Below are 20,552 nucleotides of genomic sequence, written 5' to 3' on the forward strand. Positions count from 1 at the left end.
CGCCTTTTTTGTTGTCAACATTCAAATTGTTCTCCCAATGTCAAAAGAAGCCTCAATATCGAAGAAAAATGTTACTTCAGACAGTGAACATCTACTCCTTTGGCTGGTACAAGATTAACATTTATGCTTTGCCCCCCAAGAGATCTTGATCACTGAATATTGAATTAAAATGCTGCACTTGCATATTTTCTCAGTGGTCCAGCAATTAACTTTGGCAGTGTTATATGCTGTGGCTTTTGGATTCTCCAGCAAGACCTACTTTTTCCACAGATTCCTAGGTTGTGGTTTATTTTCTGTAACCTGTTTGCAGTACTGGTCGGTATTTTTTTTTTTTTTAGTGGCTGCAGTTCAAGTACAATATCTGTATACCATTACAAATTCTCTTGAACCACTTCTGAGGTGTATTCTGTATTTATCAGTCAGTTTATGACCTTGATCACAAACGCAGTCCATTACCTTGCCTTTATTTAGGTTTGCATCTGTTAACCTCGTAGCATCTCAGTTGCAAATTGCCCTGCATATCTTTCCAGATGACAGCTATTTTAATTTTGCATTCCACCAGCATCTTAGTTTATTTGTTGTCTGTGTGATTTTATTTTTTTAATTTTTTTAAATAATCTCGCTTTAGTTAATTTGGTCAATACGTGCCCAGGTGTCTCACCCATAATGCAGGCCAAGCCTCTCTACACAAATTTTGAGCCTGATGTGCTGATGAGCAAGGAGGTAAAAATTAAGAAAGACATTGCAGGTAAAATTTAAAATCCTTGACACATCCTGCAGGTATACCTTGTAAAAATATTCCTCTTTTCAGGGAACAAAATTTATGTTGTAGTGTAGCGACCTGTTGCAGGTAAAATTTTACAGCCTTATCTTGAGGTTGCATCACAAAATGCCTGCAAAGATAAGTTTTTCATATGGTTGTTTTTCTGTATTTCTTTTAGCTGCTGAAACTGTTTTGTCAAATGAGGCATCTACTAGGTCAGTAGTGTTTTTTTAAAAAAAATCCTTTGTTTTTTCTAAAAGCTTTGGTTACAGATTACATAATTCTGTTGCTCCCTTTTGAGATGATTCTTACAAATAAGATTTAATTTTGTTTGCAGGAATTTTAGCAGTGCATCTACTTTATTAATTTCCCAGGCCTAATGCCCCTGTAATAGAGCAGGAATTTTTCTGCGCTCTTGCGCACGAGTCCCCTAGGACTCCTAGTCCTAGGGGGGGCTTCACGTGTAGATATTTCTCTTGCCTGTCATTTATTCTAGTACCCATCTCCCCCCTCCTCCCCTTCTGCCTTAGTGTTCAGTTACTTTCGTGGGGGTCAGAGGTTCAATGGTACTGTATAACACTTTCTTCAACACTAAATGTATCACTTCTGGGAACCTTTTCACATGCAGGTTAGTTTGGCTCCTGGAAATGAGTATGTGAAAGGTAGATGTCAGGCAAAATGAGAATGTTTTCACTTGTGCTGCTATTTGGCATAATCCCTTTTATGCACTGGCATTTTTGCTAAATGACACACATCCCTGTTGGATATCTGTACCTCTGATCTATACCTGTTGGAATGTACCTGTGAGGACAGAATAGAAGAATGAGTTTTCACTGCATTTGTGATTTAAAGTTTCCTTCAGCTAAGTTGCAAAACGTATTTTAACGGTGGTCACATTATTTGTACTCCAGTAATGGTCCACTTTGATGATAAATAGACAGTAGTGCTTTTCTATAAACTCTTCATCACAACTGTCACGGTTCTGTGCATTCTCAGAAGTGTCACCCTTGTCTTTTTAGGTCTTGCCTAGCGTTGCAGTGCATGCGTTGCTCACTTTGCGAGGCATGCAGTATACTGTATAGCGGGTAAGCTCTGCCCACTTTCCCCCCATCTTTTTGATTGGCTTAAATACTAAATGCTGCATTGTTATTGGTTTTTGGCTTATTAGTCCTGCCTCCTGACGGCCATGTCGTCATTTTTGTCCTTTCGTGGCTATCAGCCCCTTTACTTTATAAACAGTTTTGTTCCCCTGCCTCTCCCCGTTCCCTCCCGCAGTCCGTGACTTCTTGGACCACCACCCCCCCCCACCCCCCGCCCCCTCCCGTTCGCACCTTCTTTGATGCCAGCACTTCCGTTTAAAATGCAATGGGTCTCGCGTAAATACGAGTCCTATTGCATTTTAAATGCTTGTTTGTCCTCTGATTGGTGGGTGAGTTTGCACTTGTTTTTTGTTTCGCATGCCTCTGGGACTGCACCTGCGCCGAACACACCGTATGCCATGATTTGTAAGGAGACCCGGGAGGAGAGCATTGTCAGCGCATTAGCCCAACTTAGCATGAGGAGAGGAGGTGGTGAAAAACTCAGAGAGGCCAACTTGTGTCTTGAGCTGAGGCCCCAGGTTTTGAGACTCGGCACCAACTCAACAAATGGATAAGTGGCAGTGAAGGTAATGGTGTGTGAAGACTGTGACAATAATGCACCGGTTGTTGGGTGGCACAGAGTGTGGAGTGCGCTGGACGTTGCTGGTGGGTAGCATGGCGTACATCACTCATAGCCTTGGTAGGAAACTTGTGTGGCCCTTGAACCCTGCTTCTACCACACGATTCATGCAGAGATGGGGAGAGACATTTCCTAGCGGGTTGGCACAGAGTAGAGGATATGCCGTACACAGACATCACGCCCCATCACTCTCCTTCAGCCCTCCCCAGACAGTGCCCGACACCCCGCCCATGTCACCCCAGCGCCCGTAGGAATTGCAACCAATCCAACCGGCCTCATAAGGATGAAAGGCTGAGGGCATGAAGACTGGGCCTCGAACCACCACCCAAGGACTCCAGCAGCTCCCTCAATCCTCTCCCTATGTGTGTGGGCTATAGCCAAATCAGCAATCGCCTAGAGGGCAGAGGACTAACGACCTTCCCCCCCCCCCTCCCTCGTTCCACTGGCCTGACCCATCCTGTGCCTGCGTGAGGCGACGAGCCCTCGACCCCCCCCCCCCCTTGCTGGCACAGTCATCCGTGCTGCCCCCCCCTCCCTGTGTGCTGCGCCCTCAGCACTACCGGCCCCCATCAGCATACACCGCTGGCTGCCCCACACATCTCCCCTACCCAACGGCACTTCATCCCTCCCAAGGCCCACTGCTCCCCGAACCCCCCCAAACACCCCTCACCTCACACTCTGTATTAGCAGCATCTCTTCTCTTGTAGAAATTGCCAGGAGGATATCAGCGGAAAAATAGCAGTAATGGGTCAGATAATTTTATAAGCAACATGTGGCAGAACGGGGACTTGCTGCTGGGGTAGCCGTCGTCTGCATGTCCTTTTACCATATAAACTGTTGCATTTTGTGCTTTTATGTGCTCAAGGAAAGCTTTATGTACTAGGAATTTCTGGATGTTTTACTAACTCCTATAGATGTTAGTAAAACATATCTCCTATAGACGCACTTTGACCCAAAAGCATATGAACTAAAAGCTGAATGCAGACCTTCAACCTACTAGGACCGCTGTGCACTGCTAGCCTTTAATGTGCACAACCATTTGCAAGGCCCAGAGATGATCTAAGGGGCCCACGCAGGCTCATCGGAAGGTCAGTGTTACTCAGTAGCAAGGCTGCAGTCTCTTTGACCTCCTGCCACTTCCCTTCTCTTTACCTCACTCTTTTAAAGGTTCTTTTTTCCCCCTGGCAGAGGAACACTCAACACTCTAGGCACAGCATTCGGTCCAAGACCCACGCTCAAAAGCACTGTTTGGGGCGCACCTCTTGCCAAATAAATGCATTTGCAATGCGTAAATGCGAGACCTATCGCAAGTTTAAGCTATTGGCATTGTAAATGACAATGTCTTTTATTTATGTTTTAAAAACAATCAATCAATCAGGTGTTTGTTAAGCGCGACTACTCACCTGTAAGGGTCTCAAGGCTCTTGGGGGGGGGGGGGGGGGTCGCAGGTTCCAGTCCATCAAGGAGGGGTTCTGTCGAAGAGCCAGGTTTTACCAAACCAAAACATAAATAAAAGGCATTGACATTTACAATGCGACTAGCTCAAACTCGTGTAAATGCGAGACCTAGTGCATTGCAAAAGCTTGTTTAGATCATTCAAACACAAAGAAGCATGCCTTGTTTGTTCGCCATGGGGCCTGAAACCACCAGACACCTGGTTGCTTTCCAATGCATCCTTAATTGACTCCAGTTTGAACAGTAAGCGTGATACATTTTCGGCATTGCGGCGTGTATTTATGGGGTTTACAGTCAGAATTCTTGCTTGTCAGGTGCAAAACAAGGTTACTCCCTACTGCAGCTTCCATCGTGAGCTTCAAGCTTTTTAGTGGCTCTTTGAAATATTTACAAGGAAGAAACCTGCCCGTTTAGTGCATGGCTGAAATTAGGTAGTCACTGCTATTTTCACTTTACTCTCTCTGCCTTCCCGTTGAGTACCCTGCCAATATTTGAGCACCAGAAAATTCTGATTTTCTTCTTTGTACACCCTTATCTGCCAGGCTTTACATCTGTACCTCGCAACAGTTGTCGAGTCTTTGTATCTGCTTTCATCAGTCTTTGCCTCAGGCAACGCCTCCTGTTCCCCCATCTTGTTTTCCAACATATAAAGTTGTCTTTCATCACACAGCTTTTTAAGAAGCCACAGCCAGTTCACACCTATACATTCTAGTGTACTCAGGATGGTGATACCGTACCCGCAAGCATGTGTACGCACCAATAACATCTTGCACACGACTCTGAGAGGGTGTGTCCTTTTCTCAACGATCTCATGCATAAATCAGTTTATTGCCGGATTGTAGCATTGGTGTTGTCTTTACTGTTGTCTCTACTGCTTACTGTCCGGTCCTGCTGCAAGAACTACAGCAGGACCTTTCACTTATCAGAATTGTTGGTCTCTTTCATTCGGAAAACGAGTAGTTCTTTCCCACTCAATTTTTCATAAGGTTTCAAACAGACCATTTTCTTTTTGAGGCTATTATTCTTATTCTAGTTTTGTTCAATAGAAACATATTTGATTTAGGCGTACAATTTCTGTGTGTGTTTTGAAATCTCCCACAGCCAGGGATTTCCAGCGATCTGGATTTTAATAAAGTACCACTGATGGAGAACTTGGATTACAAGTAAGTCATGTTTCCTAATATCTTTAAGTTGGATCGCAGCACCTTTACCCAGAAAGTGTATATTTTTGGCTGTGCAGTCTGACCACTTTTTCTAGGTTCATTGATGTTAATCGTACTACACACCACTAGTTTTAAACTGCAATTCTATCGTCTTCGCAATCTTTATTCACATCTGGTGTTGTTGAAGCAGTCATTAAGTCTCTTCCAGGGCACTGTGTCCTTTTCTGTGTCCTTTTGACCAAATGTATTACACATTCAATGTAAAGGAAAGTGCTGTGAAATCATGAAGTAAAAATAACTTTTTAATCTAGAAGTGAGCGATCCAAATTAAGGTAGGTTTACAACATCCCTATCTGAAACTAAAGAAAGTTAGACCAAGCACTATAATGTGGCATTGTATTAAGACACAAAATCTAGTCATACAGAGTTTGCGTTAGAAACAAAATGCATTAGTAATTGGTGTGTGTGGCTGCTGTAATGATTTTGTGTAATGCTCAAAGGATGCGATAATTGCTGCATATAATGCAATTTCTTTGCTTTTGTGACCAGTCTATGTATTCTGCTTTTGTCTTTGTGTGATATTTGTGTACCTAAGCAACTAAATTTGTCTCCGCCCGAAGGAGACAATCTCATGGTAAATTTTTCCTACATGGTCAGCTTACTGCATGTACAATGGCTGAAGGTTTGTTGGCTTATGGTTCTATTTCTGATTAAGTGCTTTCTCTTGCTGGTGCCTGAACTTTTTATGGTTCAAGGTATATCTGATGAATTAAATAGAAACTGGGTGAAAATATTTCTTATTTAAAATACTTTATTGACCAATTCGATTTTAAAAGGAAGTGTCAATTAAACTTTTTTTTTGTTGGTGGGTGAATTTATTTAAAAAAAAAAAAAAAAAGATATGGTGTTGGATTTACATCAGTTTGGTTTCAGCTCCAAAAACCTTAAGGCAAAGCACGATACAGAAAATTGTTTCCTTACAGTGCTTAGCACAGCTGTCAACACTTTGGTTGTGCTTTTCCCTTTTTTCCCATGGCGATATCTGCCTCAAATGTCTTTTTTTAAATGAGAATAGAATACATCCTAATGTGCCATTAATAGCAAGAGAAAGCATTCCCACATAGTGTATGTGTAGAACCAAGATTTCAATGTATTCATGAAGGGAATGAATGAAGGGTCTTTGTGTTATTTTGTGCTGCAAAACTTTAATCTACTTTATTAAAATTGTCCTTGAGGTTATTTTAATAAAGAACTTTAAGAAGTGATCATGCACCAAATTAATGTAACCTGATATTGCCATGGTTTTACTTAATTTCCAATAAGATGTATTATTAATGTTAGAACTATAAAATGCCGGGACTCTTAAAATCATGAAAAAATGCTGCCAAACAATTTACAATGATGCTTCGTTTTCCCTCATGGATGTATTGCCAAAGAAGTGTGCTGATTATTCTACAGTATTTTCTTTGGGCTAGAGAGGTAAAGAAAAGGACTGTTGCCTCCCTGTCCAAGTAATGCTGATGAAAATACTGATAGTTTGAATTGAGTATGATAACTGTAATGTATTTGTGCCAACTGTATTCAAATACGTTTAATCAGATCATACATTGTGTGTGTCTGTATGCATATGCCTGTGTACATAATAGTTGTGTTGCTTTTCAACTGGCCATAATGAGTTTTGTATCTTACATTATTTCTTTCCTTTAATTGAGTCATGTTTTATATATTTGATAAAATGTCACTTTCCTTTTTTTATATAGATTAGTTATGTGCATGGATATTTGTTCTGTAAGATGTATGTGCCCTACAGAATTCCTCTTCACTGCTTGAAGTTATAACATGCATAACCCAAATCAAAATTATGAACATGTAGTGCCACGTACAGATTTACCACCTCCGGCACAATTAAATTTCATGCCGCTCTGTAAATGGATAGACAATCATCATATGGCTGATCAGTCCTTCCGGGGGCGGCTCAACCACATCTCTCTTCCGCTGCTCCACTGCCCCCCCCTCCTCCGGTTCTGGGGGAGCCCCCCCGTCAGCCCTGTGGCTTCCCCATGGGTGTCAAATGACCTGGCTCCCAGTCCTGGCCTCACCATCCAGTGCCTCCTATAATTTAGTGACTTGGGTCCCCCCCGTTAGTCGGGAGCGTGGGGTCTCCGAGTCATCGACCCCCTCCGTCCACAATGCTCCCGGTGTCCTTAACTGCCTCTACTTCCTGCAAGCATCCCGACTGGACAATCCACTCTCAGGTGGAACCCCTAGCTGCCAGGCAAGGGTGCATCAGATCCAGCAGGACCACCGCGGCTTCGTAAGGATCCCTTCACCCTTGAGATAATCCAGTGGGGTTCCCCTGCTCACAGAGCCAGCCGCCACAGGAGGGAGATCCAACAAACCGCCACCAAGATCCCACTACAGGCACCCGCCTCTGATCGCGGGGTAGAACAGGGCCTCGTCGCAAGCAGGGCCGGGCTCCCTCTCGTGGCCCAACAAACAGGTAGCGGCTGAGTCCGCCCGCTACGGCCGAGTACAGAGGCCCGTCCCGCTCCTGACTCCAGTGCAGCTGCCGCTCACAGGCCAACAGTGTTGGGACCCCCGCCCATCTTTTCGGTTACGCCAGGCAATGCGCAGTCCTCCCCGCTCCTCTGCTGCCAGTAACTTACTGCGACACTGCAGCCAGGCAGCCGAACACTCCTACGGCCCCCCAGGGATCACCTCACTCTCCCCACGGTGCAAGGGGGGCCCAGATCCCGCTGCAGATTACCGGAACTCGCCGCTCATAAGGGGGAAGAGCCCAAGTCTCTCTAGGGCTGCAATCTCCCCTCCGGCACTTCCTAGCATTTGAGCCCTGGAGTCAGAAGAGCCGGCACGGCTCTCCGTGCAGGATAAGCGGTGAGGTCCGCGCAGAGCTCTCGGCTCATGCGACCCTCCTCATCGGCGTCCAAGCCACGCCCCCGGATCATATGGCTGATAATGAGCAATAGAGTTTGTTGGGTCCATTGGCATGCATTTCTTTGCATTAGTATTCCAAAAATGTACATTATATATTTCTGGTCTTTTATCTTTTCACTGATATCATGTTAGTAGTTTGAAGAGCATACTGAAAAATTGTGGTTTGTATGATTAAGGGATCCACTCTCTTGATCACAATCACCAAATTTCAGCACTCCCACATGTTCTGAATGTATCCGAATATATTTGTCTTTAAATTACCATTCTACCGGTGAATGCTCAGACATAGATTACGGACAACATTTCTTGCACTTAGCATCAGTCATTGTTTCCAGGCAACGCTATCCAATATTGGTCCTGTGGTAGATTCTTGTCCGACCTTTACAATGATCATAGTATTTTAGGAATGTTGTTTGGAAAGTGAAAGGGAAATATACCTGCAGACAGTATCTTCATTTATGAAATGATTTTATTCAAGATAATTTGCCTTTTGGATTCCCTGATTCCAAGCACAGCTTCTCATTACTCTTGCAACCCTTAGCCCCTCCTTACAAGATGCCATGCATAGAGGCACCTAAGTGTTCTTCTTTGCCCCTTACAAGCTTGTACTACCCCTACTCATAAACATCTCCTCTAATCCCAGTAATCTTTTTCTTTGTTTACGTAGCAGCATATGTAATTTTTCTCCCACGCGATAAATTTATTGAGCATGTTGTTTTAACACTTATTTATTTCTCTATCCGCCAAGAGTTTTGTTGATTGCTCTATGTCTCCTTATGGTTACTTCATAGCTCTAGATGAGATGTGAACTGTGAAATTTGGAGACCAACTACTAAGGGAAGGCCTGGGTCCAGTATTATTCAGTCATAAACCCAACCAGCATATCTTTTAGTAAAATGCATGCAGGGACAGTTCAGTTTTCAAGCCTTATGCTTTTGAAGTGTTGGCTGTAATAAACTATGAGGTCTGATTGTTACTGGTGGGTCAGTACAGCAAGTCTGCCCTGATTGACATCCATATCATTTGTGAGGCCTAGGTCCAACATGTGTTACTAGCTGTGTGGGTCATGCCGGCATTGCCTGAGTGAAGATCATCTGTTCTCTCAACACATTGATTGAAGTTACCCAGTGCATGCATTTTCTTGGCTTTTTTGTTGAGGGGGAGTCGAGGAGTTGTACTAAAAACTGTGGCCTGGGGGCTGTAGATCACTACAACAGTGAAAGAGATAATTGGGTTGGTTGTGCAGTGGGTGATAACACATTCAAAGGAGGGTTTAACTGATTCCTAAATCCATTAATGGTTCTCGTCACTGCCATTGAATCCTTTTGTTCTCTTCTATGCTGCAAAATTGATTTAAGATCTGGAACAGGTGCAGTTGTGTCAAAAATAATTACTTTACTAAACTACACAGTGGGTCCACATTGTGTTCAACACAAGTTCAAGTTTAAAGTTCATGGTTGAAACCTTTTGTTCTTATTTTTGATGTAGTGTCAAAAAATGCTTCACCGGTTTTTAAAACTGTACAACTTTTTCTATTCAGATGTCCGAAATAGCCAATTTAAAGCGTGCTTAGATTAAAACCTTTCTTCGGGAAGTTATCCTAATCTTTCTTGCTTCGTGATGGTGTCTGTTAGCACAGTCTACAAGATGTTGTCCAACCATCAGCACTACTTGACCTTATCATCCGAAAGTATTGCTTAGTTTGTAGAAATATATAAAAGCGTAATGCTCATACATTTAATGTTTTTTAACACTTGTTGCGTTCGTACATTCCCATGTAAAAGCCTTCTCCTTTGCAGTGTATAAGTATTGTTGTATATGCTCACATACGTAAATCTTAGACACTTGTGGACTGTAATATGGTGTCTTTACAGGGAAACTACCTTTTTACTCTGTGATATCAGCTGACAAATTTGGTGAGTTTCTAGCTTTTTTGACAATGGGATAGCCGCACATGTTAGGGAAGAGTTTGTTTAAAGAGCTAATTTGTCCATTTTTGCCAAATGTCACTACGAACTTATATTAGAATTGGCAGATTTAGCCCAGAGCTTTCTTTCTGGCATCTACTTCTGAATTTGAGGGGCTTCTTCATGAGCTTAATGAGACGACTATTCATACCAAGATCGCATTAATTATCTCTGTTGTTGAGGGGTAATATGTAAAATATGGAGGGATTGCCCCTTGGAAAGAAGCTTTAAAGAGGACTATATTTCACTAAAAAGTATCTTCTGTTCCAGAGAGCTCTATCTTGCAGTGTTTAATTTTACCATCCGAGATTCATACACGTTCAGTAATGGCAAAGGGAGCTTCAAAAACAAACCAATTGATGCATCTGTAATGCAGTCTCATGGACTGCTCTACGTGTGTGTGTCTGTACCGTGAATACCAGGTCCAGCACTGTTTACCACTTTGGATCAGCACTTTAATAGCATTTCGATGTGGACTTTGTCTCTCTCTGCTTAGTGGTCATCTTCTACCTGCAGTACTTGCTTTGAAATCTGCCATCAGTTGCAATTGAAATGGCTAACAATTCCAGCAATGAGGGGAGAAACAGAGGGCCGAGGTGATATACAGAAACAAGTGGAGTGAGATTAAATCCTTACCTTGGGCAAAGTCACTAAAGCTTCAGTGATGAGACTTTAATATCCTCATTCACCTGAGTGTTCTGTTGAAAAAAAAAAATACAAAGTGAGTGTTCTATGACACCCGCTGTTTGGTGCAGTTCACAATCTGAACTCTTGTTTATGAGTTGAGGCACTGTAGTACTAATATTGCAAACAAAAAGTACTCGGGCGAGTAACATTGTCTTTTTATGCCTGATATTCTTTTGTTATGAAGGCCTGTTGTTTGCAGCTGTGACCTGGAGGTAGCACACATTTTTTGTCATTCATTTATTTAATAATATATTTTTTAACAAAATTCGGATGATGGCCATGCAGTTTTAGATGTGCAGATGACTCCCTGTTACATACAAACTCTATGTATGTCAATGTATACTAGTACAATTTGTGATCTATTCCTCTTGTCTTTCTGTATTCGGTCAATGGCCACTTTAATGTGACCCTGGCTTGGGGCAGTGGCTAAGACCAGGAACACACTGTCAATAGACCCTCACTCTGCCATGTCTATGCCACTGACAGTGTGAATTGACATTAAATTTAGATTTTAGTTTGAAAAACTCAAACTTTCCACCCACAAAAAGGGAGGGCATCAAACAGAGGAAGCAAAAACTGGCTACAAAATTTGCCAATTTATAAGTCTACCACCCAAAACAGTGTATATATTTTTAAAAGAATAGTTATTACCTTGAAACCTATCACTCCTATCCATTTTTCATGGGACCTCACCACATTGGGTGAATGTTTCTTTTCAATTCTTTACTAAAGCTTTGTAGCCAGGCATAGAAGAGGAAGATTCTCTAGGGAAAAAATAGATGCTTTAGTTGCCTTAATAGTTACTGTGAATAGTTACTGTGTGAGTGTTTATTGTAATAGTGTTTCTTTAAATAGCTACCGTCGTATCATTCACAGAATTCAATAGCTAGTTTGTATTTCTTGTTATGCCTTTCTCAGTCTTTCTTTTTCATTGACAATGCTTGCTAGATTTGGACAGATGAAGTCACAAAGGTGAGTACAATTAGAAAATGTTCTCTGCTATGTAATGTTATGCTATTTTTGATTAGCACAGAGTTGGCCAAGACATTAGGATCTGAGACGTTTTGGTTCTGGGACTACAGTTTTGTCAAAAGTTAATGGTTCCTCCAAAAGAAGGCCTACAGCTGAGTGGGCAAATCAGGGAAACTATTAAACATAGGTGGTGCTCAGAAGAGTGTGGATCATGTGACCTTCCAACCTAATTCTGTCATGAACTGTCTGTGGATGTGATCAACTGTCTATGTGCATGTGCTCCTAGACCTAACGCATGCCTGTTTAATCACTGTAGTTTGATATTCTGGAGTTTCTATGAATTGCTGCTTAAACGAAGACTTGTGCGCTTTCAATGTTGACGCAATATTCTGATAGAACTGTATCATCCTAACTTTGTTTTCCCAGTCTCCTCGCAAGAGTGACTTATCAGCCTTCTATTGGAGCTTTGTCTTGTATTCATTCCCTTATATTTTAATTTTCCAAATCCTGTGTTTCAGTATGCCAAAGATTCCCTATGTCTTTATCCAGTTTCCTTATGTTGCCAGTTCCATTGGTTTATTCTCTGAACATTTATTGCTTAGGATATTTGTGTTGAACATGCCGCAGAGGCAAGTGCCTGACCCTTGGACTTGAACTGCTGAACCATCTCCATCATGTACCCCCATCCTGTAGACCAACCCCTGATTTGTGCATGTAATAGTATGCTATTGTACGCCTTTGTACAGCTTAAGAGTCCCCATTTGCTTGCTTGGCTCTTGGCTATGTTTTATGTCCAGTATAAAGACTTTTGCTCACTAGTAGTAGTGGTTTATGACTAGGAGGAGCAGTGTTATATGACAACTAGGAAACCAACGGAGTATGTTTTGTGTTTCGGTTAAGTGTGAGTATGTTCAACGTACATCTTGTCTCTTTGAATGCCACGTTGTACTGGGCTCGCGAGATTTGTGTTATTCATCATTTAAATTTGATAAAAACTGCCTTTTATATCTGGAAATAATACTCAACCTAATGTAATATTTTTGACGGATACATTTTAAAATTTTAGGTGACTTTCTGATTTGTGTTTGTAAGCTATAAGGATATTGGCTTTTGGATTTTGAAAAAAATGTATTGATTTATTTTTGTGATCTGCTTTTATGGCATTTTGGACGAATAAAGATTATTTGACAATGACTGGCAAATGTTAATGGAGATGTGTACTTGTCACAATAATCAGCTAAAGGATAGCGAGGCTAGGCAGAGGGTATGAGCTCAGTGAAGTCTATATCCTTGGTTTGTTAAAATATCCACCGAGATGTAGTATAAAAAAAACATTTATCAGTCATAGTCCCCTTACAAAATGCCCCTAGGACTTAGGCACACATTACAAGAAATACCAGACTCCAATTTCATTTGATCATTCTCATAAAAACAGCCACAAGAAAAATCCTCAATCTTGTCCTTAAATCAGGCATTGTTCCCTCACAATTAAAACAAGGCAAGTTAACCCTATCCTCAAGAAACCTATTTTGGATCCTAACTCACTCTCTCTCTCTCCAAGATTAGACCTACAACCTTAATTCTGGCATTTCCAAATTTCTTGTAACCTTTTATTGCCAAACAACTTGGAATTTTCTAGAAGAATAATAGTATTCTGACTGATTCTCAGACAGGTATTTGTCCTAATCTCAAAACCAAGACCGCCATCATAGCTGTGATTAACTATCTTTGCATGACAGCAGACAAAGAATGTCAGTGCCATGATTATGTTAGACCTAGCTGAAAGGCTTCTATATCAGTTTTGGCCAGATCATGTCTAGACTACTGTAATATACCTAGGACTCAGTAAATCCCTTTTGCATTGTTTGCCATTCATTCAAAATCAAGCTGCAAGGGTACTCTCTCTTTCTACTTGTTATGTAATGGCATTATCTATACTGCAACAACTTCTCTAGATACCTATTGAATCAAGAGAAGATTTGAAAGTTTTATCATTTTTACATAAGTATCTTTATGCCACTTCTCCTCTGTTCCTTAAGTCTAGGCTTCAGAATTGTGTTTCCAGAGATAACCTTTGTTCAGCCCATCTTCAGCTTCTGAATGTTTCCCTTTTTGGGAAATCTAGCTATTGAGTCCTTCTCTTTTTTGTCCTTACACTCCAGTTGTGGAATAACCTTCCTCTCAAACTTAAATCAATCCCAAGACCACATGAATTTTTGAAAAGAACTGAAAACGATGTTCTTTTCTAAGTAACATCTAGCTTATGAGATTTGATTAAAGAATCTTTCATTGTTAGCTCGAACGGGCCCCGGGGTGAATGAGCACACAATAAAATCCCACTTACATTAACATGGGAGCAAGTGGTCAGTGTAGACTGGTAGAGGCCAGCATAGATCTGGAATGGATGGATATGATGTGTTGGGATTGCAAGGAGCTATTCATTATGAAAACCAGTGGTTGTGGTAAGCCAGACCATCGAGGTTGTAAAGCTGGGTTTCTGTCTAAAGTTTGGCTTATCAAAACGATCAGCTCCTGCAAATGTTGTAAATGTTTCTCTTAGAACTACTACTGTTGTAATAGACATAGAGGTCCATTATCAAGTTTGTTTCTTCCCTCATAACTGTCCTAATGCTAAACATGTCTATTCCACTGTATACATTGAGGTGTGATACATTGATCTCTTTAAAGGATCTGTTCTCAGGGATCTCCCCCTTGCGGTGCCCCATATTACTTTCCCATATTTTCTGTGCTGACTTCATAATTGTTCGAAATTGATGTATTAGTTGAGGTGATAAGTACCGTCTAAATTAACAATCACAGTCCTTATCCGGGTGAACCACTTTGAGAAATTGGGTTGTTGGATGACTGGGTTGTGAGTACTGGTCAAGCAGCAGCCCCAATCCCTTGCAGAGTGAACCACAAAAAGTTACTAAATTAACCTGTGCTTAACCCTGAGTAGCTAGGCTCAAAAAGCAGTCAGGCTTAATTTAGAGACAATGTGTATATAATTTACGCAGCCCACAAGCAAAAACACGACACAAGAAAAATCACAAACCAATTTAGAAAAAGAGTATATTTTAATAAACTATTTGACACCAAAATTACTTTAATCCAATCAGTAGAACCGGAGTTATGAATTATTAGTGCTTAAAAGATCAGAGTGCCAACTGCAGACATCTAGTCGTGTGAGAACGGGTCAAAGTGGAAAAATATGGCCAACCACAATGTAGCGCGGTTTGGATGCAAGAAGTGGATTGGGCCCGGTAAGCACTTACCATATGGCTTAGAAGAAATTCTAAGAAAAAGTATTTGTAAGGTAGAGTTCAGCAGGGCAAGGCGTGCCAGGAGGCATCATCGGATGGCCTTGGGGGTCAAAGCCTCGGTAAAGATTTCTACATTCAGACTTAGTCGCTGAAATGGAAGTCGAAAGCCTCCAGCAAGATAAGGAAGAGGGCTATAGCCGAAGGCAGTTCCACGAGGTCAGATACCCCTTTGGTGGAGGACCACTTAAAAGGATTTGCTGCTGCGGAGAAGAACATAGCTGGGAAGCTATGAAGTCAATCTGACCTGTGATGCACCTCAAGCTTGTAGGCGAGTAGGTTGGACCCAGTCTCTTCCTGGTTCCCAGAGCAGTCTTGGAGCAACATTTCTAAGCCCTAACATTTTGGATTGGACCATCTGGGCAATTTTAGCACCAAATGCAAGGGTCTAGGACTAGTGGGCCACCTCTTAGGGGTTCATGACTCACTCAGGCTGGGTCAAAGAACAGGTTCAAGATTGTGGGAGCCTTTTGTGTCCCTGCAGCTAGGAACAGTAGGCATGCAGTCTAGCCCTTAGATTCACTCTGGGAGCTATGGTTGCAGGTAAAGATGCAGGGCACAACAGTCGGGCTGGCCTCTGAGGAATCAAGGCAGGCTTCAGAGAGCAAAGCAGTCATTACAGGTACAGCAGCAGTCTTGCAGAGTGCACAGCAGGTCACAACAGCAGGCAGTGTTCTGAGAGTCCTTCCTCAGGTCCAGTAGAACTGAAGAGTGATTCTGAAGGTCCTGTTTTTTATACCCTGGTGCCCTTATTCTGGAAGAAATAAACCTGAGCTCAACCCCCTCATGGCTTTGGCACAAGCAGACAGGATTAACTTAAAGGAAATGTGTAAGGTATTTATGCAGTACTGAAACAGTAATAAAATTGAAATGCAAAACAATAAAATAATTCCTAAACTGATTAGAAAAAATTAGCAATATGTAATAAACCAAATAACACCACATTGACGAAACTCCAATTAGGGGAACCAAAATATGGATTTTTAAAGTTTTAAGTATAAATTGCTTCAAGCTGCACATAGTGCTATTGATAGTTAATGGTAGCCTTAGAATAGGGCCTAGGTGCAATTTTAGAGCACGTCAGATGCACCAACCAGGTTCATACTGAGCAAAATATTTTACATTCTGACTTTAGTCCTTTAAGTTCTAATCCAACACAGGAGTACACTTCTAAAGTCCAGCTCACCCCCCTCCCACTCACTCCCTCAGAGGGGGGCACTTAGAGATTTACCGTCAGTCCGGTAGAGTCCAGCGCAGGTCCAGTTGCTATTGATCAGATGGGCCATTGCAGCGAAGGCCTTTCGAACCTTGTTGGTTCTCCATAGCTTCAAGTGGAGGACAGCCTTATGACCCTTGTAGTCCACTTCTTTATCCTTGGTACAAGAAGGTGAGCAGGCCCAGTCTTCTAGGCTCTTCTTCTGTCTCAAGACAGCAGGTTCATTCCTCTTTGGTGCTTCCACATATCTAGGAGTGTTCTGAACTGGGGGCCTGGAACTGCCACATTTCTACCTGGACTATGCTAGTGGGTGGGAATGACCACTGGGGACGCCCTAACCAATAGGGAAAAGGTTACTTGGGCTAAACATACCCACTTTGGAAATTTTCAAGGTGGCATAAGTCTACTGCCCCATTAAACTTGGGCTCTAAGGGCAGGGGTTGTGTGTGGGGAGTGTACTCTGGCAATCCTAGTGGGTTCCCTCATCTAAAACTATAATCCAGTTTGAGGCAGGACCATTACTCACAACAATCTAAAGTGTGGTAGAACAAAACCTGAGTTTTCAACAATCAGCCACTGGATACACATAAATAGTGTTGGCACCCCGTCTTTGCCCTTTGAATTTTGCTCCTAGTGTTACATGAAAAACCCCAGCAGACCTGTCTAGAAAGATGTAACATTCATGCAGATTTAGTGATGTAGTTTCAAAAAGGATTCTCACACCCCTACCCTGCATATTCTGTCTGGTTCAGAGCCGCCACCTCTGCCCATTCAGGTTATCCTATTGTTTGCTCTGGGGACTTCATGCAGGGTAAGCAAATTAAGCCTGTAATAATGATTTTAAAAAGTCAAAAAAATGACTTTTGTATTCTTTTCCTCTAGGGACATACCATTTATTAAACTTCATATTCATTCCCAGGGCTTTTATTTTTAACAGCCAACCCTGCTACTGTAAAGATAGCTTTAATTGCCTTGTCACTGCAAGGACATGTTTAACATTTAACTTTTACATATCCTACTTTAAATAACATGCACCCAGTCTTATTGGCAATAAAACCTACTTAGGTGTGACTGATTAATATTTAAAAGGAATGCTGAGGCATGTGATAAGGGGTTATTTTGACCGGTCAATTTTGTAGCTTTAAAACTGCACAGCCAGGCTACTGTGGTAGCCTTGGAGACAGGTTTTACTGTGCTACCCCAGAACACTACTAGCAAGCTACCTCAACAACCTCAGCTGGGGCCTAGTAAGCCCTGTCCTCCTATTAGCCCTCCTATCTTGGTCTGACAATGTGTGTGTATAGATTGTAACATAGGGAGTGTGCCTGTGTGCTGTTGCTGGAGTTGAAAGTTAAGCGAGGCAGGATTGTTGGTAGCTGGCTCATATGAAATCACTGAAAGACATGCTGAAATCATTTGCAAGTTTAGGGCACCTGCATTGCTGGTGTAGTTGTTTGGCGTATTCTGTTAAACCTATGTACATTGGGAAAGGAGGGGAAACCACCAAACTGAAACTGTTGAAGCTAAACGTTTACGTCACAAGGTGGAGGACATCATGATTGTGTAACCAGTCTTCTTATTAGGGCTGTTGCTTTGATGTCTACAAGACCGAAGCAGCAGTATGGACAGTATCAAAAGTTGCACTCAAAAAATGGATGAAACAAAAGTGTTTAGCAGGACATATGTTTAACAGTTGGTAAGGCTCTCCTTTGGTATTCCTTAATTTTCCTACCTCAGTAAGACCCACCCCTATTAAATTGTGGCTACCACATCAGTGAGCTCATCGTCCAGGCTTAGCCCTTTGTCACTAAGAGTTTTCAAGGACTTTGAAGTCTTCAAAAGAAAGCATGAAATTGTGCTTTTTCCTGCAAAATGAATTCCAAGCAGGACGGGTTATTTGGGTATCAATACACTTCAGGTAGTGTCCAACATTTGAAAGTGCTGCCACATTAAAAGTACTTTACTGTAACATGTACATATAAAATTTGTGACCGCTAAACAGATTTTCTGTTTTTTCAGAGGCACACAAAGTCCCTACGCTATCCCACATTGAACACTTCAGGATAGACACATGGTTTAGTCACACATTCTTGCAAAATATTTTCTGTACTTGTGGGCACCATACAAGGCCTGGGTACGGGACAGATCTGGGGAAAAGGGTAACTTCCATCTTCGGTTCTGCACAAGTCCTTGTCTTGACTCTACTTTCTTCCTACTCCGGACACATTAGGACACCGACACTTGGGTGTCAACAGTGCCGACTTGCCGTATGGAGTGAGTAGCAGCTAGTAGCTAGGTGAGTCCCAATGTGTAAATTGACATCACCTGCTTTGGGAACACTCTAGAATGTTTTTTGATAGTGCTAATGGGTACGACCTTACTCTTTGTTGATACTTGGAAGCCTGGTCTCTTGACTGATTTTAATAGAGGGTCAGTTTCAATAGGTTTTTAACTCACTCAGTTGTCAAGTAGTTCCTCTCTCATAGGTTTCACACCAGTATCCTTGTATGACCACGGAACGGACACCAGAGTAGAGGGGTTGAGGGAGCACCAAACATGCTAGACTTAGTTCTCCAGTAACTGTACCATGTATATTCATGTCACCCCCCATGTACAGGTTACCACTAGGATTGACGGGACTGTGTGCTTGCTTCCAAGGAGTGTGGTAGGTAGGAGTATCGTTGTCCACCACACCACCACGTGTAGATAATTTCTTAATAGTATAGGTCCTGATGAAATGCGATGGATCAGTATTGACCGCTATGCATGAAACATGTCGACCACTTTACATGAGTAGAGCTGAGCTCTTTTGGACAACTGAGCCTGAGCACAGCCCCTCAGCTTGTTTTTAAGAAGGTGGATTACCATTCAAATAAAAGGTTTTTGTGGACTATCCAACCTTTTTTAATATCACTCGCATACACCACATCTACACTGTTCTTTAGGGCCCTCACACCCACGCACCGAACGGCAGGAACAAAAGATCTCCGATAAAGAGCCCGTTTAGGGTGCATGTCAAGCATTGCAGCGCCGGCCCGACGAGGAGCAAGTCCATATGATTAAGCATGACACCTAGCTTGCTGGGTGTGTGAGGACTCTAGTTCCGAATAGGAGGATCCCCTCATCCTCTTCCCCCTCCTTGTCCTTTTCCGCCTTGTGGGAACAGCATACCTTTATTGTTGATGGTCTGTGCTGAAGCCCATCATCTGGATTTCTTTTTATTTACATCTAAGAGATTGTGTTTGATGTCCCCAGAATAGACCTGTATGTTGTGACACTCCTGGTCTCTATACACATTCCTGTGCAATTGATGTGCCCAGCCTCCATGCATTCTCATTTTTCAACTTACACAAGACCTTATCAACTTTTGATGTTCAGAGTTGAGACAACTCCTCAGTAAATATCAAAGTTTGGTGCTGAAATGGGCTGCAAGATAACTTAACAAAAACAAGTACTGATTCCTTTCTGAATCACTGTTGATTAGCAGTTGTCGCCTCATTTTGTATTGGTCAAAATATGTTAATGTGTTCAAAGATTCTGAAAGATGTGTATAGATGACTTTTAGGAGGATCATTTCAGGGACGCTCCATATTTAAAAAAAATTGTTTTGTATTCTTCTGTATGTATACTTAATATTTTGCAGCTCATGAGAGGACAAGTCAGGATTGGGGTGGAGGGTTACTTCACCAACTGAAGCCTTTTAGGAATGTATTTTAAGATTGCTCACCATCGCATCGTATACATGGTTAGCATGATGAAACCGCACATTAAGACTAAGAAAAGTCGTGCACATTAAATAGTCTGCAAAATGAAGCAGCTGAACGAAATTTCCTGCTGTGGTCAAAAATGGTTACTTGGAAATACGAGTATCTACAAGCTAGACTCCTGTGATAATTTGTGCCTTTTTTGGCACCAGATAATAGTTGTGTGGTAAAGAAAAATCCATTCATGTTTTTTTGGGAAGTGCTTATTATAGTCCAGGACCCACCCGTGGAATTTCCTCCTCCACACTGTTTGTACACTGGAGGAATTTCCAGATGTAGCTTTCCCTCCAATGATTGGAGAATGTATCTGTATCAAATCCTTTTTCTTAACCCCTTTTCGTTTTCTATTTGTTTAGTGTGAACAGGAATTGAGAATAGCTCAGAGTGAATTTGATCGTCAAGCAGAGATTACCAGACTTTTGTTGGAAGGAATCAGCAGCACACATGTGAGTATGCTAAAAAAAAATATATTTACTGGCTTGCAATTACACTGTCTGTAGCCCTATTATCATAATTGACTCATTGTATGTAAAGGTGATCTATTGTATGATATTCTTAGGACTTTTAAACT

The 20,552-nt window shown here is 41.9% G+C and overlaps 1 protein-coding gene across 4 annotated transcripts in view; it reads left to right on the top strand.

Moving 5' to 3' along the window:
• SH3GLB1 (SH3 domain containing GRB2 like, endophilin B1) overlaps window positions 1-20,552 on the top strand; it is a 316,467-nt gene that overhangs the window by 237,953 nt on the left and 57,962 nt on the right. The window contains exons 6-8 of one of the 4 annotated variants that reach the window (XM_085602119.1): window positions 5,696-5,782; window positions 11,658-11,681; window positions 20,338-20,427. In XM_085602119.1, the coding sequence (XP_085458245.1) occupies window positions 5,696-5,782; window positions 11,658-11,681; window positions 20,338-20,427 (201 nt within the window). The remainder of the gene's footprint in view (window positions 1-5,695; window positions 5,783-11,657; window positions 11,682-20,337; window positions 20,428-20,552) is intronic. The other 3 variants (XM_085602120.1, XM_085602122.1, XM_085602123.1) reach the window with 3 other exon arrangements.

This window comes from Triturus cristatus, chromosome 4_2 (assembly GCF_964204655.1).
Source record: "Triturus cristatus chromosome 4_2, aTriCri1.1, whole genome shotgun sequence".
NCBI classification, from domain to species: Eukaryota; Metazoa; Chordata; class Amphibia; order Caudata; family Salamandridae; genus Triturus; species Triturus cristatus.